Source organism: Cydia amplana, chromosome 2, assembly GCF_948474715.1.
Source record: "Cydia amplana chromosome 2, ilCydAmpl1.1, whole genome shotgun sequence".
Classification (NCBI taxonomy): Eukaryota; Metazoa; Arthropoda; class Insecta; order Lepidoptera; family Tortricidae; genus Cydia; species Cydia amplana.
In genome coordinates, this window is record NC_086070.1 from 10,207,926 (window position 1) to 10,235,049 (window position 27,124).

General features: G+C 38.0%; 1 protein-coding gene across 8 annotated transcripts in view; it reads left to right on the forward strand.

Moving 5' to 3' along the window:
• Positions 1 to 601: 601 nt before the first annotated feature.
• LOC134658446 (protein held out wings) overlaps positions 602 to 27,124 on the forward strand; it is an 87,359-nt gene continuing 60,836 nt past the window's right edge. For 2 of the 8 annotated variants that reach the window (XM_063514129.1, XM_063514148.1), the window contains exon 1: positions 602 to 915. In XM_063514129.1, the coding sequence (XP_063370199.1) occupies positions 789 to 915 (127 nt within the window). In that variant the 5' untranslated portion in view covers positions 602 to 788. The remainder of the gene's footprint in view (positions 916 to 27,124) is intronic. The other 6 variants (XM_063514141.1, XM_063514164.1, XM_063514156.1 and 3 more) reach the window with 4 other exon arrangements.

Consider the following 27,124-nt stretch of genomic DNA (forward strand, 5'->3'; position numbering starts at 1 on the left):
GTCAAACAAGGCAAGGGACACTTAAACAAATTTCCAACTCTTCTTAAGGTCAAAATATCCCTTGGATTCAACATGTCTAATCATGTGGTTTAATGACACCGGTAGGTATACCGTAACCTGATGGAAGGGGTGGAGGAGCTAACATTTTATAGTGTGCAACAAGACGAACAGAATAATAATAAAATGCCGAACATTCGGCCGAATACGAACATTCGAAAACTTGTCGAATATGCCGAATACCGAATAATTACCGAATATTCGGTCCATCTTTAGTTAAAACCAATCATTTCTGTATCGATCCAATGGCTCACTATCTTAACCTAATTACTTACTCCTAAACCTCAATGAAACTTATGTACCTATCTTTTATTTCATATGAATTGAATTATAATTTATAAATTTGTAGTTAAAAGTAGGTTGACTAGATGGCGACTCTTGGTCGGTCTTCAGCGCTAAAGTAGAACAGTCTATAGGCATGAAATGGGAGAATGAGCGAGACCACTATATATCATTGCTACGCCTACACTGTGAACGGCGCCGCACGCGCATAAAAAAATCGTTCGACAAGAGCGCATGCGCGGCGCTATACTCGCCCACAACTTCACTTCGGTCAACTCCGTCATTTAGTGGTGTTCGAAACGTCGATGTGTGTGGAAGTGAAGTTTAACTTGTCTAACATACTTATCTCTATAAAATAACAATAACCTAATAACTAAAGTACAATCTCTTATTTCAACGTGCTTGAATAGACATTTTACGTGACATTAGTTGTTCAAATAGAAACAAAAATGTGTGATAATAACAATCCTTCGACCCAAAGTATAGCGGACTACTTAGCTCAGTTGCTCAAAGACAGGAAGCAACTGGCCGCGTTCCCGAATGTTTTCATGCACATGGAACGACTTCTGGATGAAGGTAGGTGGAGATGATAATCTACTGTCTAAAAGAGGTGATCTAGCGAAAGTGCCGACATTATTGTTGAATTTTGTCACCGAGGTCAACATAAATTGGATGCGTTGACAACTAGCCGACAAATGTAACATACAACGCACACGATATTAAGTTTATTTTGGTCTTCGCCCGCCGAGTTATGGTCCAGTGGTGTTTGTAATGCGATCCTTTAATACGAAAAGCGATATAAATCTGTGCATTTTATCCGTCGCGTCGGCGGTTTGCGGTCGTCGGTCAGTTAGATTGTCGCGGAGAAGAGACAGATGAAATGAATGTATCTAGGTAGTAAACGGGTTTAGCGCAACATTTGACAGGACAGCTGTTGTAAATAAATCTTTGTTAATTATCGCAGTGTGGATAAACAGATGTGTGAGGTTATATAATATTGGGGGCAAGCAGTGCGAAGGATATTGGTCGCCCTGTAACCTGTTGTAGGGCCGCGCATTCCGCGGGGCTGGCGGAATGTCGCCGCGCGTAGGTACCGTACGGTCGGTCTCCACGAGATGTGTACGGCCGGCCGCGGCAGCGCCGGCGCACGCCGTAGCCTTGTTTTATTGCAACCAGCCCGCGGTAGTAGCCCTTATCTCGGCTACTTACGCCGCCTTACAGGCGTGTCACTGTTTAGATTTCAATTAAACAAGTTGCCATTTGTGTACCTACCATTTGCGTACCATATACATTCCTTAAGTTATTGTTTTGATTAATATAGGCATAGCAACTAATTTAAATAAGAGAATAAGAAGATGATTATTAATTTGTAATTTGAAATCAATTTGTAAAATAATTACAGTCTGCTTTTTTTAGGTTTTTTTTTTACAAAGGGCGACAGAAGGGCGTAGGGTTAGGGTGTAGGTAAACTACCTATCTCTATAGTTCGTTTTTTTAGCATTAGAAAAAAGGTAAATAATCTCGATGTGTCTTTTAATTGAAATACATGTTTTAAAAATAAATCACGGCAAATATGTAACAATTATGAATCTAATACGATCATTTATATTCTTCTGCTTTCATAAGTATAAGTTACTGATTTTTAAAAAGCGTTTTTCAATTAAAAGACATGACAAGATCGCTTACCTTCTTTCTAATGCTAAAAAAAGCGGCCAAGTGCGAGTCGGACTCGCCCATGAAGGGTTCCGTATTTAGGCGATTTATGACGTATTAAAAAAAAACTACTTGCTAGATCTCGTTCAAACCAATTTTCGGTGGAAGTTTACATGGTAATGTACATCATATATTTTTTTTAGTTTTATCATTCTCTTATTTTAGAAGTTACGGGGGGGGGGACACATTTTACCACTTTGGAAGTGTCTCTCGCGCAAACTATTCAGTTTAGAAAAAAATGATATTAGAAACCTCAATATCATTTTTGAAGACCTATCCATAGATACCCCACACGTATGGGATTGATGAAAAAAAAAATTTTGAGTTTCAGTTCGAAGTATGGGGAACCCCAAAAATTTATTGTTTTTTTTTCTATTTTTGTGTGAAAATCTTAATGCGGTTCACAGAATACATCTACTTACCAAGTTTCAACAGTATAGTTCTTATAGTTTCCGAGAAAAGTGGCTGTGACATACGGACGGACAGACAGACGGACAGACGGACAGACGGACAGACAGACAGACAGACAGACAGACAGACATGACGAATCTATAAGGGTTCCGTTTTTTGCCATTTGGCTACGGAACCCTAAAAACCAACTATAAGTAGGTAGGTACTGTGTCTAACCACTCGCCACGTACCTACCTATAACAGCTGTAACGGCCATTGGAAAACTCATTCAATTGCTTATCAAGCTGGTTTTCCAGTATAGATATTAATTACTCCTCATGAATTACAATACTTCTATCAGGTGTGTAAACACCAGAGATGTGAAAAATACTTTATAAAAAGTATTTAAATACAAAATACAAATACTTCCTTGATATACTATTTCAAATGCAAAATACAAAATAGTTTTTGAATTTGTATTTAAAATACAAAATACGAAATAGGTATTTTCAAAATACTTTTTAAAAATACAAATACTTTGCGATAAAAGGTACTCTGAATAGTGAATACCTAGTCTGAATTAAAAAGTATTACTCAAAATATCCGAATTGAAAAGACTCTTCATTCTTTGAAAACAGTGTGTCAATCAGTCCTCTAAGTGCAAATTTCTTGTTGTTTGCTCATATTAACCGGAAGGATGGATGGATGATGGTTTATAACGGACAATTTTTAAAAGCATTAATTTAGATTTGTAATGTTTTACAGCTAGTATAATGCCTCTCGTTAATGTGATGAAAACGTCTCGTTTGTGCAGAAAAGTTTCATCAGGGCAGAAAAGTTTGTTCTCCTCTCGTACCTTGAAACCCTCGCAACACTCAAGATTCCACTTTTTTAACCACTCGCTACGCTTGTGGTCATGTGCGACGTTACTAAACAGATTCAACAGTATGAGAGAGTTGCCAGGATTGTAACATCAGAAAAGATTGTAACTCCTACCTACATTACCTACTATAAAGTATTTTGTATTTTGAAAATAGAAAATAGGTCCCAAAAACTATTTCAAATAAAATACAAAATAGTTTTCTTCAAAAGGTATTTAAATACAAAATACAAAATAGGTATTTTGCATTTAGTATTTGCATTTTAAATACAAGTATTTCAAATAAGTCACATCTCTGGTAAACACCTAGTTTCCGGGAAACTAGCACCAAAAACCTACTATTTATTTTTCACACCACCTATTCGGAAAAGAGCTTTTTCTTCCCTGCTAGGAGGGATCAAAGTGGCACTTTTCCTCCCTGATAGGAGGGATCAATCAAAGTAACACTTTTCTGTTCTAGCACACTTTTTTTCTGCACATTATTTTTTTAGCTTAAATAATCTGTTTAAGCATCAGATTGTGTCAACACTAAGATTTTTTTATTTTTCCTCGGTGCTTTCTACTCAAAAACATGTGACAGGATTTTCTATTTCCTATAGACAAGTACCTATCTATGTCGTACAGCAAAAATTGGCTATGTGTACAAGTTTTTAGTAAACGTGGTTATTCTGTTTGTGGAAGTGGAAGTAGCTAGGTAGGTATCGACACACAAATGAAATTCATGTAAACATACAAATGAGCGTGTTCATATAAAAGTTCATAGACTAAGAGCTAGCCCCGGAAAATGCTGAACTTAATTTTTTTCACTAAAAATAAAAAAACAAAAAAAAAATGTTTTGGAATATAGATACAACTCGAGCGCACACAAATGATATCTGGTTTACCTTTGTTTTGTCGCCAATTTTTCTGTAGATTTTTGTTTCACAGAAAAATTTTCAAGTAATTTACATTTCACAGAAAAAATTAAAAAGTTGTTTCGTTTTAAGGATAATTTATCCATGTAATTTCATTTCACAGAATCATCGATATGTATAAAAGTTGATTATCATAAATATGGTTTACCGAAATTTAAAATACAAAACATTTATTTAGTCGAACATTTATTTCATATTATTAAAGTATTCTTCATACATATTTTTGTTAGGCCGAAAGTCATTGCAACGTTAACAATAACATTGCGGGTAAAATCATGAAATTTTGACGCAAATGTATGTAAATGTTGCGGAGTTGTTATTGTTGGAGTTATATTCTTTATCGAGTTGTGCTCCGCGTCTGCTCCGGCGCTACGGGCAAAGCAGCCCCTTCGCCCTTGCGTATCAAAGCGCAGGCACAAATGCTCACCTCCGCAGCTTCGGCTTGCTGGTCGCCTTCGGCGACCAGCCTCAGGCGCTACGGCTCACATTGTGCTCTGCACTTTGCTACGGCGGGCGAGGGCCGCTTCCCCTCCGCGCCTCCGGCTTTTTACATACACTCTAGGGGTAGGACAGACAAGACCACGTGGATAGTGGGGTGCTCCGATTCGGATTCTGATTAGTTAGACTTTTAAGTCTAAGTGCGTTTAGTTGTATTTGAAGTGTGTTTTATTTAAATGAATACTAGGTGAAAGGTAATTTAGTGAAGTAATAATAGTTGAAATCAATATTCTGTGAACTGTAGTGTCGTACAAATAATACTCAATGAATAATAATTCTACAGTTAGTATTTTATTTTATTTAAAAATCTTTCAATAAATATTCTGAATTTTAATAAAGTTACAAGTATGTTTCTTTAAAATGAATAATCGAAGAAACAATATTAGTTGTAACAAAAATGTGGGATTCGATTATTCTATGAATAATTTTCTTTAAAACAAAATTCGGCAAAAGATTTTACGGTGAAATAAGGGTACCTCTACACCATGATATCTACTCCACTTGACCCAATAAAAAGACTTGAATTTTTGCTCCCTCTGTCATATTGAGCGTCATATAAAAAATGGGAGGGATTTAAATTTTAAACGATCAGCAAAAAAATACTAACCTAATTAAACCTTAATTAACTAAAACCTAATTGTACAGCAAAAAAAACTTTTACCTACCTACATCAAAACAGCATTCGGATGTGCATATTACCTACTTAGTATTTTTTTAAGGACTTTTTTAGAGACGGTTAAAAATAATTCACATGCACTTGTATGGTTTTTTTTCTGTTGCTCAGCTAAGAATTAGGAAAGCAAAAAATACAAAGGCAACATGTCTCAAATTTAAAATTACCAGATTGGATATTAGTTTCAGTCATTGCTTGCTATACCATGAATCATGAACCAATTAAGATGAAAATGAAGAGTGAATCATAATTATGAATTAAGTATGTACGGTGACCGACGAACAAACTAAAAGAGTTTTCAGCTGCTTTTTTATAAAATCCGAGATGAGTAGTGAAACAAGGTAGGTATGTATAAGTACAAAAGTAACAAACAATCCCTCTGTTTCGCTATCATCGCCTAGTCCATGCAAAATGCGTCCAGGACGTCCCGCCATATCTCTTTCGGGCCAACTCTGCTCCTGCCAACATGCCAAGCTTGTCAAGTTGGTTACATTTATAATCACAATATGTGCCTATGTCGAAAATTTAAAGGGCCATATGTACTGTAAAACTTTGTACAATACACGTGCGAAAAGATAATTCGCAACTCGTGTCGAAACACTCCCTTCGGTTGTGTTTCAATTTATCGCCACTCTTTTCGCACTTGTATCGTAATGTACTATATGTACCTGTTAACTTGCTCGTTGTCAACTGAAGCAAATTTCAATGAAAAAACTACAAATACTTACCTGCCTATACGATCTACCAACGACTTAAAAATCATTATAATCCAAGTCACGTCTAGCAAAGCAAGGTCTATTGGGGCGACATTGCCGACTGTCATATTTGTCGTCACGATAATGATTTACTGTTACCTTACTGTTACCTACCTTCGTTACTAAATTACAAAGATTACTAAACTGCGAGTATGGTTGGTTCTTGTCATCTGCTAGTAGGTAGAAGGTGAAGTATTTGGCCGCATATTTAAGTAGCCCAAATAATGTTTACACACATTTAAATGAGCTATGTACGAGCCAAATTGATTAGTCTCGCTCAGAGCGACTTACTTATTACGTACCTACTAGAAAAACCTGAAAAATTTAACTGATGCGTAAACATAAGATGAATTTACGAGAAATAAGCAAGTGGAAAAAAACCACGATGGGCCAAATTCTGATTATAACCAACACTTAAAAAAACATTTAACATTTAGGTACCATAAAGATCAAAGTGTTTCGAAGAGGCTAGCGGCGCTTTTTAGGGTTCCGTACCCAAAGGGTAAAAACGGGACCCTATTACTAAGACTCCGCTGTTCGTCCGTCCGTCCGTCCGTCCGTCCGTCCGTCCGTCCGTCCGTCCGTCCGTCCGTCCGTCCGTCCGTCCGTCCGTCCGTCTGTCCGTCCGTCCGTCTGTCACCAGGCTGTATCTCACGAACCGTGATAGACAGTTGAAATTTTCACAGATGATGTATTTCTGTTGCCGCTATAACAACAAATACTAAAAACAGAACAAAATAAAGATTTAAGTGCATGGGGCTCCCATACAACAAACGTGATTTTTGACCGAAGTTAAGCAACGTCGGGCGGGGTCAGTACTTGGATGGGTGACCGTTTTTTTGCTTGTTTTGCTCTATTTTTTGTTGATGGTGCGGAACCCTCCGTGCGCGAGTCCGACTCGCACTTGGCCGGTTTTTTTATTAAATTCAGCTTTGATAACTGCAGTATGTAGACATTTGATGTTGACTCACTTGAAGTAGATTGAGAAATAGCAAGCGGCTTAAAATTGTTTTAAATTATTTGCTGCTGTCCAAATAAAAATAGGAGCGCAGATCGTTTTATGGTTTATTTGACGCGTCGCCGGTCTAGTCGCAAAGAGTTGACGAAAATATCGACGGCAAGCTGACAGACGACAGGCGTGGGGTATCGTGTTACACCGAATTGAGGAACTACCTAAACTGGAAAAGAAAACACCATTATTGGAGTCTGTGCGGAAAGAGAAGAGTCGTGGAATGTATTGGGCCCCATACATTTTACGACTCTTCTCTTTCCGCACAGACTATAATGACTTGCAGCATGTCAAATACTGGAAACCAAGCAGAGAACTTGAAGTTACTAATTAAATATTTCTCAAATGTCATTCGAAGTTCAACAAGGAATTCAGCCTGGATGTAACATTTGCCACGTTGTTGTTCCTTGACATTTAACAATACAGAATCATCACAAGCAATTTAATTTGATCATGTTTACATATCGAACTGAGCAATTGGGCTGTTTACATTCCGACTACATCCAATGTGAACACCGCTAGATAACAATGTAAATATACCAATTTGTCAGTCGCAACAATGCCTGTAGGTACCTACAGATAATATTTTTTATATATCCACTACAAGATAAGGGCCATCAATGAATAATCAGTTAGCAATTGAACGATTACGGATAAGAGAGAAAAGAATGTAGTTTTAATATACCTACTTACCAGATTTACAGATAAGGTTTATCAGTCATGTTTCACATGCTCCATTTGCAGATTAAACTGGGATAAGAGAAGAGATAAAATAAAGTTTAATAGCCTTAGTAAGTGGCTGACAGGTTTGTCTACCTGGCAAATGCGTGTAATACGTAACTTTAAAAATACTTACGAGGTGTGCCGTGTGGTATATATTTAAATAAATGTAATTATATAAATAAATAAAAGTAATAAGAGAAGATGTAGGTATTTTCAAAAACCTAAATAATGTACCTACCTACTCATTGAATTGAGTGCGACTCATTGATTCTTTTTGAAAAATAAAATTTAACTTTATTAAGCTGAGGCTAGTAAATAATATTGTAATTATTGCGTTTGCGTAGGCGCAACGCACTTTGATGTTGACGATTCCGCAACCCTGCAGCAAAAGTGAGTTGGGTCATTCATTATGTAGTTGCTTAGCTTGTGATTAGGCGATTGCGCCTACGCTGATGACCAAATGAGGGTAGTCGTGGGTAGCGCGGAGGTGTAGAAGCCAAGGTTGTGCCAGTCCCTCTCCAACAGGTTGTAACAGGCTGTGGGCTGCTTAATTAAAATGTCTAAAACGTCTGACGGTCTTCGAATTATTGCTTTGTTATTATGGACTAAATTATTTATGGGTCAACAGCGCCGCCGCTGTCGCCGTCCGCACCTTATAAGGGCGTCTTCTGATGGCTCTGATCTCAGTTTTTATGAACATTTTGCTGCCGTCTCGTACTGAGAACTGTACATTGGTGCTTTAAATGTTAGACGAACATAGTTTTTCCTTTAGACTAATTAAGATAGGTACATAATAATACATTGCATGTATCAAAATACTTTAGACGACTTTCGCTTCCCATTTCAAGTTAATCAGGTTCACAACCGTTGAATGATTTAAAATGGGGAAAGCCAAGCAGTATCGCAGTTTACATAGACACTCTCTACCCTAGACAAGTTTCGATCTGAGAAATGCCCTAGAAACTTAATATTGACACGCGACTCATTATCTCGTCGGCGCGACCTCGATAAGGCTACGTATTGCATCTCTAGAAAACTGGATCATACTGAGGTCTATTCTTCATCGTTCCCACGACATTGCCGCTACACGTATCTCCACCTCGCCTCGTTCAAGCGACGTGATCACTTTACTAATGATAAATATTCTTCTAAGGTCGACAAAAATTATGTTGCGAGTGCACACAAACAAGAAAATGTAATGATATGCTTACAAAGCAAGCTTAGAACAATACCAGCAATCATTCCGTTCCCGTGTGTCTTCAGCTCGGAATAATGGCGTCTATAATTCACGAACGGCAGGAACACTGCCTTTTGTTCCGCCAACCCACAATCGAGCGACAAATACTTGGAATGTTAATGAAAGCGGGTGACCATCGTGCTTAGTGTACTTGAACGCAACAAGAATGCGTTCGGGAAGGGCGCGTAGGCAGCGTGCGCGTGAGCACTGTAATTTGAAATGAAAATCAATCGCTTCAGAATGCAGAGCGAACCTGTCCTGTGGGTGTTACTCGAGGCCTACGCGTACTGACAAACAAACCTAAAACGCTTTTAGCTTTTCGGTTCCATAATATTTTACAGTTTAGCCTCCTACGCGGTAACATGATTTATTGAATTGGATAGTTTGAAAAATGGTTATTTGCTCTTTGTGAAGAAATTCACCTTTGTCCGATAAAATGTGTGTTTTGCTTGTAAAGCCTAATCCATTCACAATAGCGTTTGTGAAACGCACTTAAGATTTCCATTTCCATTACAGAGTCATGCTCAAACGGGATAATTTAATTGGAATGCATAATTATCAATAAATTTATCATAATTGCCTCAAGGAACAACATTATTGAATGTTATCACCTCCCAGGCAAACATTGCTTAGCATATGTGAATATTTAGCAACTAAGCAAACCAGCTGAGATCAGCCAACTAGTCGTCAGTCTTCGTGGGGAAGCAAACAAAAAGGTTGATTCAAAGCGTGGGAGCTGCCAGCCTACAGTCGACGAAGGTGACTTGATGGGTGGACCGGGTTAGATTAATTGTAGGCCTTACGACGCCTACAAGTACTAGCCCCTTTAAGATGCATGCTATCAGTTTCAATTAAATATAATTAAAAATATACCCCCTGTACCTGATCGTAAGAGGCAGACTTTTTATCTTGTCTTACATAATGCTACAAGTACTAAAACCTCCTGAGACCCAGAAGCATATGCTTTGTTTTTGAATTTAGAACCTTTAGATATTCATAAAAACTCTGAATATAATGTGGAATGTGTACCTATGTGTGTTTGTGTATCTGCGTAGCCTATCTATTTCTCTCAGGGTTCTCAGGAGGATAGGAACCTGATGCTATATTCTGTATCATTATTAAGATCAACAACTTTAGATAACTATTAGCTGCGGCCGCAGCCCATCACTGCCTGCACTGTAGGCCCTACAGGCTTTAGCTGAGAAGATGTAATTGTCGTAACATTTGTTGACGCCGACCATCCTGATAAGTAATTTCCAAGTGATAAACCTTAAGAAAATCCGGCGGAAGTATATGCGTTATCTCGACTAAATAAGGTATTTCGTGGGAGTGCTGTGTGAAACGGACACTATGGACGCACGAGCCTGTGAAATGAAAGGATATGAGAAGGCAAACGAAATAACGGTCATGGTAATGGTAACCGCTTAAAAGCATTATCAAAAGGAAATTAGACAGTTACAGATTTCCGTTACCAGTTTTCCAGTTGGTGCTTATATAGGTAGTTAAGAGCCAACAGGAGCTAAGATTTAAATATTTTAGGTAAATATACCCGTCTCGCTAACGGAAGCGGCTCCTAAAACTAGTGCGATAAGGACAAGGCGAAAAATCCTGCGTAAAAATCTCAAAAATCGAGGTTTCGTACTCGACTGTTTCCTCCTCCAAAACTTAACCAATCGTAACCAAATTTGGAAATCTAAATGATAATGACATTATCTGTGTCGGACCGTTTTGCTTTTTTGACTAATTGATAAATTGATATCAGTTTTGAATAGCACGCCTCTCATTGCGGCATAGTCAATTAGGCCATTTTGCCCTGGCCTTAAAAAACAAATATATCAAAAAAAGCAAAACGGTCCGACACAGATATTGACAATAATAATCTGTGTTGAAAAAATCATTGCTCTAGCTTCAAAACCCACGGAGGAAACAGTCGAGTACGTTTGTATGGAGAAATGACCACTCCTGTTGGCTCTTAATACAACTGGGCGCCTTGCATTTCGATAAGGGAAAAATTTCTGATGTATGAGTATTGAGTAGGTAGGTATGATCTCTAACTTACAACCCAACCCATTCCCACCGTCAGGGCAGTTTGGCATAAACTAACTAGAAAGCACATCCCGCTTCAGTACCTAAGTCTCGTATGTATTTTGTAAACAGGAAGGCAATTAGATATACATTCTACGAGTATATGTCCGCTTTGCAATGTTTTGCCAAACGACGTTCTAGTCTCCAGTGAGTATTGATCTTGATGAATTTACATTACTAATGCGTGGTAGGTAATGTACAAACATGCACTGGTTTAATACACCAGTGGTCACAATGAACGTTTGTTAGCGGTCAAAGTAAACACAGCGCGTTGGAAAACTGTTGACCTACATAGTACAATGGGCGAATAAATCTCGTTAGTTTAGACAAAAAAGGTTTTCGTTATTTTATCGATGACGGTGTGGGTCGTCACTGCTACTATGGTTGTGACTGTTCATATTTTACGCAGCACCCACTTGAGTTGATACTTGAATTATGTCGAAAACATAGATACTTTGTCGAGATTCACTGTTATATGTTATGTTTGACCTCTTTTAATACTAAAATATATACCTACATAGATTAAATAGGTAATTACCGAATTTTAAAATATTTTCTGTTAGGTAAGTAGTAAATATGTGGGAAATAACTATGAATAGGTAATAATATGTCGATCATTCTAAATTATTTCCGTCAAGTTAGTTGTCAGAGTGGCTGATGGGGTAACGACTCTACAGAAAATTAATACTTTAAATCTTATCTCTTAATCGGAACCGTAAATTATTAAAGTGTAGGAGTGCGTTACCTTGTAAGTAAGTTATCTTTTGAAGTATTATTTTATCACTTTGTTCGCTTTAGGTAGGTACATATCTCTAAACTACAGCATTGTAGCACGTATGACAACTAAGCTAAGCCGCGGACGCGGGACGGAAAACGAATGTTTAACTTAATAAGAACGATATTTCATGTACCGTGATATCTAATACTTTAACAGGATTAAGTTGTTTTTAGAATCTGTGGCGCCTTTATCTAATATAGTGTAGCGGTAATCCCCAATAATGATAGTAATCTCTTTAAACAAGGTAATAAACTTATCGTAAATCGTAATCAATCATAGTAATCTGTCCGTTTCTGTTAGATGCAGTACCTATGTATTTTTTCCTCCGTCTATAAAAGGTACAACAAAATGAACATGCTAGACTTGTGTGACGAAATCATAAGCCCATCAAAAACATTACATGTAAAAAGGTGCAAGTCTCGCAGCGCTTCTACTACAAAAAAGTTTTGAGATGTAATGTGAAACCAAGTGGGTTATTTTAATCAGTGCCAGGGGGTGTTAAAACTGTATCAAATATATATCTTTAATTTGTAATACGTATAAATAATCACTTGGCCTAGAATATATCTTAAGCATGTTTAGCCCTATATATTACTGAAAATTCAGGGTTCTAGCTACAGCCAGCACAAAATTACAAGACGTCGAAAATGGCCTGAATCGCTTCGAGAAAAGGATGGTACGGCCGTGCCTCTGTTTTGCTCGTCTTGGCGGGGGCACTGCCGTGTCTCCAGATATGTAGGTATTCTAGTTTCTGCATTATCACATTGTTTTTTACCAAATGCGATGAAATGGTAATAATACTACGCTGAAACTAGTTTATTGTGAGAAAGTATTAGAAATTGCTGTTACGTTAGCAGATTAGCATACATTAGTTTTCGCCCAGACACATGACATTTTAAGCAAAAGATATACCTACTTATAGATTGATGGCCGATTATACATAGTACCTATCTATGTAAGTCGCAGAAGCATGTAAATATAATATATCTCATGTATGAAGTTCCATTAAAGGCTGTTAGGTAGGTACCATATTCCACAAATTCCGCAAGAAAGTATTGAACGTGCGTAGGTATATGATTTTGGTATAGGTATTACTGATTACCGAATTTAAAATGTTATAATATGTGCCTATATATATAATTATGTTAATGTGTGTATTATGTCTACTACATTAAATTATAACTGTATTCTGAACATTGTTGTCAACTTTATGCAGATTAGGTACGATAACGCAAGACTCGACATTAATCGCGTTCTTTGTTTGACTACAAAATGAAATGAGTTAGTGTAGGTAAAGGTGACAGTCCATTTCCAACCGCAGCTGCACTACTGTTCATTTTACTATGGAAATTGACAGTAACAGCGACGCGTTCAGTACCAGTAGTGCAGCTGCGGTCAGAAATAGAATGTTACCCTAACTGTCACGTAATTATTGGCAAGTTGTCATAGGTTTAAAGCTATTCCATATTTAACGCAATATTAAACTCTCTCTAATATCCTTAGGCAAACAGGGATCGCAGGTGCAGGTGTCAATGCACTTGCTTTTCGCCTCACCACTCGATCGCACTAGTACTAGTGTAAATCAAACAGCAGAGCGCCTACCGCGAACCACGTCCGACGTGTTGCCTCTCTGTCGCACTTGTAAATTCGTACGTAAGTGTGACATGGAGGTAACACGTCGAACGTGGTTCGCGGTAGGCCCTCAGATCTACGGTCGGATACCAATTTTATTTTCTTTCAAATCAGTTGCCTCAATCCCGCGGACTGTTAATAAAATGTACCTATGTCCAATTAGCAAAGTCGATCCCAACACAATTGATAAATTTTCTTAGCGACCTTAATTAACATTCAGATTATTTCAGATTGCTGGGAACTTTTACATTTGGCGACATTCACCTACGCGTGTTCGTATTTGCTTCTGTTGAGTGAAAATCAAAACAGTCCGTGTGAGTCATTTCGTAATTCGTCCAAACAGGGTCGGTCTAGTTCTTCAACTTTCTACGAGGCATGTAGGTGGCGCTGGCAAGCGGCTTTGGCGCCGTCGTGGGACTTGCAGTGACAGTTTCTTTCTTATACAGTATGCCACAAGTTGCCTTTGCCGATACGTGACTTATTTGTTATCATATAGTGTTACGTATCGTCGCGTATACTTTTTAGACTAGGCTCTTTGTTCTTCAGACTTTTCCTGTGTAGGTATACAGGGTGTCCCATAAGTGACACGTCACAGTGACACTGGAGATAGACCAGGCCAAGAGGACCCAAACCAACTTAACAAGACCCCAGTAAAAGTGGCACGGTTTCCAAGTTATTGCCAAATTAAGGTTTTTCATGAATTTTGCCCGTTACCTGTATTTTATTTTCTTTGACCCTTTATCAAATCAATGATATCCTTAAAAAGAGAGATAACCACTTTCCATTTCTTTCTTTCAGGCATTCGACAAATACTTAATGGGCGTTTTGTTATTTCTGTATCCATAATGAGATACCTTAACATTAAATCGTTATTTCTACTAAGTAGCAACGGATTCCAGATTTTCTAATTTTAACTTATTTTTTATGAGGCATTCGAAAGATGATATTAATTCCTATTTTATGGCAGGAAGGTACATGTATTATACCATTTTTGAATCTGCATGACATGCTTAATAAAGTGACGTTATTTGCTCATTATTTTTCTAGTATTTTTTTTTCACGACAAGTGGTCAAAGTCGAAATTAATGTTTCGCTATGATTTTATTTCAAGATTAAACCAGTATTTTATTGCATTTTACATTGCATATCGGCAAAATACTTCAGTTATCTTAATTAACTATTCATGATGCCGTACACATAAAAAAAAACTAACTTTGAGACCTTTCCGAGTGCACACTGACACTAACAATGTTAAAAACAGGCAAAATTCATGAAAAAACTTAATTTGGCAATAACTTGAAAACCGTGCCACTTTTACTGGGGTCATGTTAAGTTGGTTTGGGTCCTCTTCACCTGGTCTACCTCCAGTGTCACTGTGACGTATCCCTTATGGGACACCCTGTATAATGTTTATCTTCTGAAAACACGTTATTCCTATAAGCGTAAAAGAATAGGCACTGAGTAATAGGTTTCTTTTCTTCCCGTGAAGACTGCTAATCAGCACAAGTGTTTAGCAAGTTTTCTATTGCGTAGTGTGATTGACCCTTTCTGCCCACATTTTTAACAATATATGTGCAACATCGGGTGCTAATTAGTGGCATTTAGATAGTTGTTATGACAGCATTAGGGTCCAAAATCCTGTTTTTCACACGGATATCTTAGATTCGCTCTCCGAGCTTAATCGATAGGCAACGCTACACTAACAAGCTGCATAAACAATGTCGAAAGTGCCTCTCTTACGCCACCACGTGTGGGATGCGCTGGCGCCGACTTGACCGTGTAATTCCCATTGATAGCGAGTCGCACGCTCAGAAAAATCATTGTAAGGCCTTTCTAACACCGATAAGTCGGGCTACAGAATCGATACAGTAAAGGCTTCGTCACACAGGCGCGTTTTCCGGGCGGCGCGTGAGCGAGGCGCGCCGCTTTTACATATTAAAACGCTCACGCCCCGCCCGGAAAACGCGCCCGTGTGACGAAGCCTTAACTTAAAGGCACAAGTTGGAACACGGCGACGTGTCGCGACTGCAGACGACAACTGCAGATGTTAACGTCGTGGTGTCATGTCGCTGTGTTATAATTTCGACCTCGACTGCAGAACGGTTTGCAGTTGGTTCCGAGTGAGAGTGGAAATACTGATCTGCGGTGGAGCCACACGTCGCTGACTTCCGTATTTCATAGAAATACATAGAAACAAGTCGTGTAGCCGCGAGCTGCTGCAGTCGCGACATTTCGTGGGTTCCAATTTGTACCTTAAGAGCGCTTTCACACACCTTACTTAATTCAATAACCGACGACAGGGACGCTCAGTCACGCTACAGATATCTGCATCTCACTTTACACTTCTGCGTCCCTGTCGTCGGAGCGCTTAAGCAGTATTTGTTCCTGACGTATTGCGAGAGTGTGGCGCACCCCCGCATCCGCGCCTATCAGGCAGTGTCTGGTAGGTTATGTCGGCCAATTCCTTACTGCATAGTCAGATTGAGATCTCGAATTAATATAATAGGTAATTAGTCGGACAAGGCTCGGACAGCGTAGCGTGAGTTACCTTTAAACTGGTAGCATAAACTTGTGTCTAGTAAGTCATTGGAATAATTCCCCTACCATCCTCCGCGGTACGTACACGGCTTAAGGGTCCCCATTCATTTCGCGTCAAGCAATTTGTTAAAGGCTGAACGATTACTGATTCATTCATGCGATTGTGCAACTGTTCATGTCCGGTTAAACTTCCCTTATAACGATGTTAATGTCATCTTGAATTCTGTGCTGCATAATTCAATTATAATGTAATTTTCTAGCTGTCATTTGTATTAATTGTAAGAGCAGTGATATGATATCTTTTTGTTGGCATCAGCCAGCCTATTATGGATAGCTTTATCCATCTTTATCCACGTGATAAAATAACTGTCACTGTTTAACACCGTGGGAAAGAAAGTGACGGACACCGTTTTATCACGCTGTCACGTAGACAAGAACGACCATCATATCCGTACGTACTGTTATGAAATCAAGATATAATTAAAATGACACATAAGTACGTCGTGTCGTTTATCTAAATGTAACTACAGCTTTATTACCATCAAAACTGTCAAAATAACACTGAAAATAATAAAGACTTTAGTTAATTGGAACGTAGAATACAGATGCGATGCAGTGACTCATCCAAATACCCGGCACAAATGTTTTTGTTTCACTCTAACCCGTCTATTAGACATACGTCTTTCGCCGTCATTCGCTGCGACTTGACGTAAGCTGCCCCCTGTTTTACGTTTGTTAAACTAACTAAGTTGCAGCTCTCTCTGGAGAGTAGGTAATATTAGGTACTTACCTACTTATTAGACCTAGGTACCTATTAATAAACCATAGATATATGCCTACATGCGAGTGGGTCGTAGGCATGCATACATATTTACAAGTTGACACTCTGGTGGACAATGTTCAATGTTCGAGTTCGCTAGTGTATAAGCCATTATGACGACTATGTAGCCATATGGTCACCATGTCACTTTAAAAAAGCGGCCAAGTGCGAGTCGGACTCGCCCATGAAGGGTTCCGTATTTAGGCGATTTATGACGTATTAAAAAAAACTACTTACTAGATCTCGTTCAAACCAATTTTCGGTGGAAGTTTACATGGTAATGTACATCGTATATTTTTTTTAGTTTTATCATTCTCTTATTTTTACGGGGGGGGGGACACATTTTACCGCTTTGGAAGTGTCTCTCGCGCAAACTATTCAGTTTAGAAAAAAATGATATTAGAAACCTCAATATCATTTTTGAAGACCTATCCATAGATACCCCACACGTATGGGTTTGATGAAAAAAAAATTTTTGAGTTTCAGTTCGAAGTATGGGGAACCCCAAAAACTTATTGTTTTTTTTTCTATTTTTGTGTGAAAATCTTAATGCGGTTCACAGAATACATCTACTTACCAAGTTTCAACAGTATAGTTCTTATAGTTTCGGAGAAAAGTGGCTGTGACATACGGACGGACAGACAGACGGACAGACAGACAGACATGACGAATCTATAAGGGTTCCGTTTTTTGCCATTTGGCTACGGAACCCTAAAAATCGAATTTGCTAGTAAGTAATACTGACTGACAGCGTTGATGTCATAAAACATGGAAACGATGTATTGTATAGCTACTCATAGCATAGCTGTAAGTACGTATAAACAAACATTCTGTATTACGTCATTTACAGGATTGGAATCAAATATTCTTGACCTTATTTATGGTTAGGGTATACTGCTTGATTATCAATACGATGCTAAAGATGTTAGCAAACACACTATGGGTAAAGTCATTAGGTGTTTTTAATAACGCTTTGATCTATATTTAATTATGCACTTAGTATGCGGTTATATTTAATTTTATTATCGCTTAATTAAACTATACGACGGAACCGCAGAATATCTAAAGTTTATATATAAGATTATTTTAAGTTTTATATTGCATGTAGTTTATTTTTATTGTTTAGTTTGTTTATTTTTTGGCCCAATAAATACCATTCAGTACACGTTTACGTACTAAATAACATTATTTCATATCCCAGTATCCAATAGCTACCATAACATTTAAAAATATCTAATCAAGAGACAACTAAGTCTCTTTGAATTCCAAGCTACAAAATAATGTAATTACCTATGTATGTTTATCTATTCCGAACCTGTCTTGGTGATGACCGTAATATAAATAGCTGTACTGAGGTCAGTGGGTTCCTCACATGCATTTGATGTTTTATCGTTATGCTTCTTACATAATACAACATTAATGAAGATAGTGTTTTAGTAGGCAATGTCATTTGTATTTAGATAAGAGATACAGTAACAATGTTGATTTACAACTAAACATCACCTTTCATAGGCCGCATGGGCGCGATAGATGCGAATGACTTTTGTGCATAAGTACTTGTGATTATCAAATCCAGCTGTCCGATTTTTCAATGCATTTCGTACTGAAAATATGTGTGACTGGAAAAATACATTAAAACGCCCACGCATTCATAATTTAAATAGAGCAATTTCATGTGATTCAGAATATTTAGATTCTAGCTATCTGGATCTGAGCCAATCTTCATTAATTCGAACACTTACTTCAGAGATATGTCCCATTTTTACCACGCTAAGTATTAAAAGTAGGTTGAGCTCAGTTTGATACATGTATTTAAAGTTTATTATTACCTTTAAACAAACATTTCATCCTACAGAATGTTTGAGGACAGTTGCAAAATTTCTAAACGACTCAAAAATGATTGTCGATATTGTACGTTCCTGTCTACCAAATACCCTGCCAAATATTGTTCAAGGGTGACGTATCATTCTGTAAATGGAAATAATTTATATAGAATTGGCGTCAGGCCCGCATAAGCCGTCATCGACCTCTCCTGCATTTCATTTAATATTTAACGGTAACACTATTATACCCCGATAAAGTACGCGATAGTGTCCCCTCCGATAAACTACCGGTCCAATGGCTGTTCATATTTTCGTATTTGACATTATGTGTAATCACAGCGAGCTATCGGGTTAAGCGGCTAACAATAGCAGCATTGTCGCAGTCTAAAACGGGAGTCGTAACTCTCATTTCTAAAGATTAAAGGATTCGAACACGCATTTAAAATGATTTCTTTCAAGAAAACAAGGAATAAACCATATTCGTTTATTAGGTGTCGAAATGTTTACGTAACGTATTCTTTAAAAAAAAATATTAAACATTTGCCGGAACCCAACAACGACTTATACAGACGTCTTCTTAATTTGTCTGAAAGGCGCAGGGGCCGTCGTCTACAGTTTTACTCTTCCTCCCTCGGAAATGAATCTTCCTGCGTTTGGTTAAGATCTAAATTCGCCTGGTAATGATCCGCAAATAGGTCTTAATACGAATTAATTGGATATTTTTAATGACATGCCGTTGGTTATTTATAAAGCATCTGGAGCGGTGGCCTCACGGATGTGATATTTGGGAATAGGCAACGCAAGGGACACTATTTTAAAACATTCGAAAGGCAAAATAAATCTTTGAATTTAAACTGTTGTGAGACAAACTAACAATATAACAAGTGAGTTTAAACCGTAAAATTATTCAATGCAAAATAAATCTCTTAAAAGAATGTATAATAACGATAACTGAAATTACAGTAGCTTTTGATTTATTCTTATACGATTTTTTCTTTGTTTCAGGTTAGTAGCAGTTTTGTGGTTGATCTTCCAAGCCGAAATTTAAAATAACCAAAGACAGTTGTTAAGTATTTCAGCAGAACATTGTATGTATTCAAGTACTGACTTGAACTACCAATTATTTAGGGTTCTTAGGTCAAAATACCAAAAACAAAACAGTTTGTATGTAGTTCGTTTTGCCATCCAGACTGAACACAAATGCAATATTTAATAGAGTTTCTTGTGCTAAACAGAACCGCTTAGCAACTACTAACAGTCATTTCCTGTCTAGATCTTAAATGCATGAGATACAATAAAATCGACGTTTATCTAAACGTTTCGTTTCCGCTCTACCATAATGATTGAAATCTTTGTAAATTTCCAAATAGCGAGCTGACAATGTCTAAAAAAACAACGGGTTGCACTCCGGGAGTGCCGACAGAAGTGAAAACTCAATGACTAGTCCAAAATGTCTGCAGCACTATGTATAATTGACCCATCCTCCTTCCTATTGAAAAACTTTAGTTCCGAAATTGCTGGTCAGTGAGCTTACATTTGTAGCGTTAGTGGTTTAAAATTCGAATAGAAATTGTAAAGTTACCTTGCAGACCTCGCATCTAAATATATTTGGTCATGATATTTTGAGTTTTATTAACCAATACTAGAGTTCATTTTATTAGCGATTTCATCAAGATGTAGCTTTATTGAACGTAAAGTTAGAATGTAACTGTGAGATCCTCGTATTTCAGCCAGTACAAGATTAGAACATTTTAAATAATTGACCTGATTATGATACGTTATGACTAAAGTTCTTTGGTGAATAAAAACGAAACAGCAGGCTCAGGCATACATTTTCGCCGCGCGGTAGAAAGAGAGGGTTATGTCTTACGTCTTACGCTCTCGCGAGTTTAACATTTTTTCCCCGTCACAAAAAGTGCACAGCCGTTAAAGAAGTTTTCACTTCAAAAATACTTAATGTGTCTTATATTAATCATTTGAAAGATTGTAGCCCTAAATTAAACAGTGCTGTCTAGATGGAATGTTATTGTCATTCATAATTGTTTAGTAATCAGTAACAACCAGTTTGATCGTCATGAATTATTCAAGTAATAACGAGTACATTAGCAATAGGTAAGTAACTGCAACTCAATATATTTATCCATTTATTTGGGGTCCTCACATCATTTTAGACATTTAATGTAATCAAGCTTTTTGCCGTATCCAGTGTTTTATTCTTGGGCGTGCGCCATCGCGACGCACGAAGGCACGGGCAGTGCACGCTCATTAAGTCCTAAAACAATGCAAGGCGGGGTTGTCAGCGCAATAAAAATTACAAGACGACCGGGATGGGAGCGCCTAATGGTTCCGTACTTGTCGCGTGATGGATCACGATAAGAAGTTAGTGCCGTTTTATAATTTTTTTTAAATAGCTTTGTGACACCTAGTTTTAGTCGACACAAAGAAGTTCGAGGAGATTCGAGGACGTAATTGTCACTGTTATAATTTAGCGGCCGATTATCTGTAATCCTCGTAAGCTAATATAGTTCGGATACGTATAATAACTAGGTACGTGCGGATATTCTAACGACGCGCGACGTCAGAAATAGGTACGCAAATGGTGACAAACACATCGTCTGAAAGTTGAAAGTTTGTAAGAATCCGAGATAAAATCAAGTCAATTTTTAATAATTTACTCACGTTTCTTTCAAGTTTTGATTGAAAACTTGCAAATAAATATGGTTATCTACATCCTCTTATAATATATGCAGGCATTCAACCAAAAACTTCAAATATTCCATCATCGGACATATTCAATGACGATATTTTGGTTACCTATTTTAATCTAGGAGCTGGCGCAATGGTCTACTCTATAAGCATAAATGGATCAGGGACGGTATTCCCTTCTGGCGGTTAGATATAATTATGATCTTTGGTTACGAGTAGTTATTATGAATCTAGAGGTCACCGTTACAATGGTTTTTGAGTCGAAAGCCAGGCTAAACGATGAGAATCCAGGGTCCGCCCGGCCAAGTTTCGGACTGTCGCGGGCCAATGGCGCGGGGATCCTGCTTCCGGCGCCACGCCCGCGCAGCTACGCGTAAACAATCGCACAGATTCAATCTAGGGGAAAAGGGAAAGGTTCCAGTGAATAGACAATAGGAATAATAATGCGCTTTTGTTAAGGATTTTAGCTCTGAGAATATTGATTTTGGCATTTGTCTTTTAAACCTGCGTTATTTGCTCTGACACTAACGTTTCTCATATGTACACCCAGCTGCAAAAGTGCTTGGCTACTTTATGATTATATATTATATACCTACTTATTCCATTCCTGATATGTCCATGCAATTTTGCAGCTCGCTGTACATCTGATCGATGGAACCCATGCAAAAAATTTATACGAGCTCTCCTTATGTCAATGAAATGAATCACAGAACTTCCGGTTTATTAATAAAGTAGTCATTCGTATCAAACATTTAAGATGCTTTGAAGTAACAAAAGTTTGGAAATCACGCAGTCGGTAGTTGGCAGCCAGGCGCAAATTTGTAAACCACAACAAATGAGCTGTCTTCTAAAAGAAAGCATCCAGTGTATTAATGTCAGGCGAGTTTTATAATACCACGACAGTTTTTAACGATCTTTAATTTCATATCCACGTGTAAAATATATTCTAACCCTTCTACTGATAGCTAAACCGTATTACGATTACATAGAAAATATTTAGACAACGTCCTGTATACGAAAAAACCTCGCAGACGACATGGAAAAACGCAATGAGTCACAGGTTTTTAGTAACGGCCGACTCTAATTTATTAGACCGGGCGCGAACTGTAGGTTCTCTGTTTAATTCAGATTGCAACCATTCGTAATTATTTCGACCTTAAACGGTTTTCTCTTGCAAAGATCGCATTTCAGGTTACGCAACGAGTCGGCGCAGATTTCGTCACCGCGGAAAGCGCGCTGGCCCATTAAATTGTTTTATTATGAACCGACGCCATCTTGTGTATTTTTGGCCGAGGTTTAGGTGTTTATCTCTTGGGACTCTGTCCAAACAGTAATTAGTAGGTATGTTCAACTTGTTTTCGTTCTCTGGCGGCTTCGCGTGAAAATCGCCGGCAATCTGGCCTACTGACTTCACTGGACTGACATATTTAAACGCTCGACGTGTCGAAATTGTTGTTTGTCTGAATTAATTCATATGAAAAGCCCTTTAGACTCGTTGTAATAAATCGGCCAGTTGACACCACAAGGCGAAGATTTTTTTATGTGTATAGTTGAACGACCGATCTATTTGTCATCCCACTTCTCGTGCCGCATCACCTGCTTCATTTTTCACTATAGTCGTAGTCGTAGACAATCTCTATTTTTATTTCCGAGACTAATGTTGTTATGAATGAGCGGGCAGCGGACACGGGTGACACCGGACTCGGCACGCCCTCGTTAACTCGTAGAAATAATTATTTCTAATCAGCTTGCTTCTCATTCAGAAACATTGACTGGTAACTTTTCGATGTCCTGCTACTTATGCCACAGTGCGGCCTAAATACTTTAAAAAACCGGCCAAGTGCGAGTCGGACTCGCGCACGGAGGGTTCCGCACTATCAACAAAAAACAAGCAAAAAACGGTCACCCATTCAAGTACTGACCCCGCCCGACGTTGCTTAACTTCGGTCAAAAATCACGTTTGTTGTATGGGAGCCCCACTTAAATCTTTATTTTATTCTGTTTTTAGTATTTGTTGTTATAGCGGCAACAGAAATACATCATCTGTGAAATTTCAACTGTCTAGCTATCACGGTTCGTGAGATACAGCCTGGTGACAGACGGACGGACGGACGGACAGCGGAGTCTTAGTAATAGGTTCCCGTTTTTACCCTTTGGGTACGGAACCCTAAAAAACAACGGGTTGCACTCCGGGAGTGCCGACAGAAGTGAGAACTCAATGACTAGTCCAAAATGTCTGCAGCACTATGTATAATTGACCCTTCCTCCTTTCTATTGAAAAACTTTAAAACTTTAGTTCCGAAATTGCTGGCCAGTGAGCTTGTTTAAAATTCGAAATTCAAATTTGTAGCGTTAATTGTTTAAAATTCGAATAGAAATTGTAAAGTTACCTTGCAAACCTCGCATCTAAATATATTTGGTCATGATATTTTGAGTTTTATTTACCAGTACTAGAATTCACTTTTATTAGCGATTTCATCAAGTTGTAGCTTTATTGAATTATATTTGAGTGATATAAAGTTAGAATGTAACTGTAACTGTGAGATCCTCGTATTTCGGCCCGTACAAGATTAAAACCTTTTTCATCATGTAATGTCATTGAGTTTTTCTTTATTGATTTAAATGCCATCTAAATGAGTGGCCATCTAAACCTTTCGGTCACGTGATCGCCTTACGGTCACGTGATCGCCTTACGCTGTCTCGAGTTAATCATTTTTTCCCCACCTCAAAAAGTGCCCAGCGCCGCTAAAGAAGTTTTCACTTCAAAAATTGCCACATTGCCTTAGACCACCATCTTCTGCTAAGTTCGTTATATTTGCAGTTTCATACACCATCTGTTATTGCTCCTATGAGTCAGCTTTAACGAGCACAGGCCGAGCGTAAGCTAGCATTCTTCTCATATTTACCAATATAAGTAACTGAAAGCCTTAGAATAAATATACCTACATATATATTATGTAACAAGTAAGATCAGGAATTGATCGTTCTGATGAACCAGAGCCTACTGCGAAAACCGAATTTCGCAAATTGCGGGGATCTTTCTCTTTTACTCCAATGAAGGCGTAATTAGAGTGTCAGAGAAAAATGCCCGTAATTTGCGAACTTCGATTTTCGCGGTTATAGCCCAGTATAGGAGCCATTTCCGATTACCCGTAGTTGTTGGAACTCGAGGTCACGTTACACTGATTTTCTGAAGCTTCAAGCACTCCGCGCCGCGCCCGCGCTCGCTCAACTAATAAGACAACATGACCAGGTTTCATAGCGTGTGATGTAATCTACGTTTTTGTCCATTGAATGTAGGGGTCGTAAAGTGTCCAGTGTCCGTAATAGGCAACGCACGAATTGTCGTCGTTGCATTAACAAGCCTACTTACTCGCTTACGGTTTGCCAGTTTCGCACCACTAACATGGTAAACACTAGGCCATACCCGAGTAGGTCAATTATTACTAAGTAAACTGTGAAAATGTGCACACAATTTAAAATAATCAACGAGTTTTTTGATGTCTTTTACATACAAAAGATATGAGACGCGTTAGAATTAGGTACTTAGAAAAAAAAAATAGGTTGAATACGGAAAATTCTCTGCACGTGTTGTTTGAAATTTATATGTAAGTATTCGAATTCACAACAAAATACAAATCATTTTAATTTTAATCGTTCTCATGTCACTTATCTAATGACTTGATAGAATAAATCGTTTTAGAACCTAGTTTTGCTCAAAGGTAGTCTCAGTATAGCGCATTACCTACACAAAAACCCAGCTTTAGTATGTACCTACTTATGTCATTCTTTAATATCACTTATTATTAAGATGTTACTAGCATTAAGATTAGACCCCAATTAAGATCCCGAGAATTGTCCGAAAACATCATCTTTATCATCTACTTGTATTCATAAAATGTAGTAGTGTGATTTCGTAGAAGTTAGATTTGCATTCAAATGTCTACTTAAATAACTGGTTTTGTGCCGCCTAAATCGGGTCAGTTGCACTAATTATCTCAGCAGGCGCTTGCAGTTTCATTGTAACTTAATTCATAAAACATTCGTGTAACTGTTTTCTAGATCCCCTCGCGTCCCGTGCGCGCGGCGTGGGAGACGTGGCACGTCGACCCCGCAGGCGACTATAAATACTCGCGTCGCTTATCCACCCGTCGAGATTGTCGGAAACTCCCTTGCGGCTAGCTCCGTATTTTTGAAAGTAAATTTAGAATATCGGGAAAGCTTGATAATGTAGATATGCCGCGTGTTGCTAATTTTACTACATACATACATTATCTTATTGATCTCCTTTTTAGTGTTCCGATACGATACGTATACGATACGATAGTAATCCATCTTCTTAATATTCACGGTGTCTGCAGTTTAAACTGTATGCTTAATACTATTTAATTTAGCACTTTAACGTCATGTCATAACATAATCATAAGAAATGGAAACTAATGATATTATGTTAATGCAAATTAATCTTTTTTAGGCATTTCATTAAACCGATGCGAAATTATGTCAAAAAGGACATAAGTACATACACAACAATACCTTTAGTGGCTTAGTCACTAAATATTGACTTTATCCAGGTACCTAAGTTATAAGTACTATCTATGCATCAAATCTTGTTGTTCTGGTATAAAATGTGCGGTGCGGGTCGATGCCGCCTGTAGATTGGTGATAGGCTGATAGCAATTGAATCAGTTCCACTTGCATCAAATTAATGTTCATTACATTAAACGAGTACAACGTGACATGGCTGACCACCTAGTTACACCACTAGCGCAACTGCTCAGAAGATCTGGGAAATGATGATCTTGTAAAACGATCATTAGGATGTCCTGTTCCATTAAGTTCTCTATTTAGCCGTATGACATCATCGTGATTCCATACCGAGGTTGTGAGGTTTAAAAGATTTTTAATTTTCACAGTAATCATTTACGCATTCGTGAATTCTTGTATCATGGTCGTAAAGACGGAACACGGCTGTCCTGATATCGTCCCCGCACTAGGTCAGTTCAGCGCGACTCTTGTAACGGTACAATCAGGTTGTTGCCGTCCACTGCCACGTAATACTATGATTGCAGTTTGGAAACGTTTACTGTAACAATTCGATTCAATTGTCGTGCCCGAATTCAAGCTTTATTACGCCGTGATAGGCGCGATTTATCAGAGAGTAAATTGGTGTGGTTGCGGTGTGTTCTGATTTTTTTTGCGATCTCAAGTGAAGCTTCGTCGTCTCTGAAGTCGTAAAGAACCGTATTGTTAGTCTTAGAGCAACAATCGAAATTAGGAGAGCCATCAATAATCAGAGTGAGCGACAATGGTGACAAACATTTGAACAGTCTTACTGCAACTAAATACATAGGTATTTTGGGGCGTGGCCCGTTGAGTTGAGACATTTCCTTATCTACTTCCGAGCAAAATTTCATAAAAATCTTAGCATCGACTTACAAATCATACCACGTTTTAAAAAAAATATTTAGTTTCTATTTTACAATATCAAATATTCGATTAAGAATTAGGAAATCGTGAGTTAAGTAGTATGACATCACTTTTAGACGTTAAAAAGATTAGTAATAGTGTAAACACTCTTGTGTAAATTTTATACGTTTTGTAAGTGGCG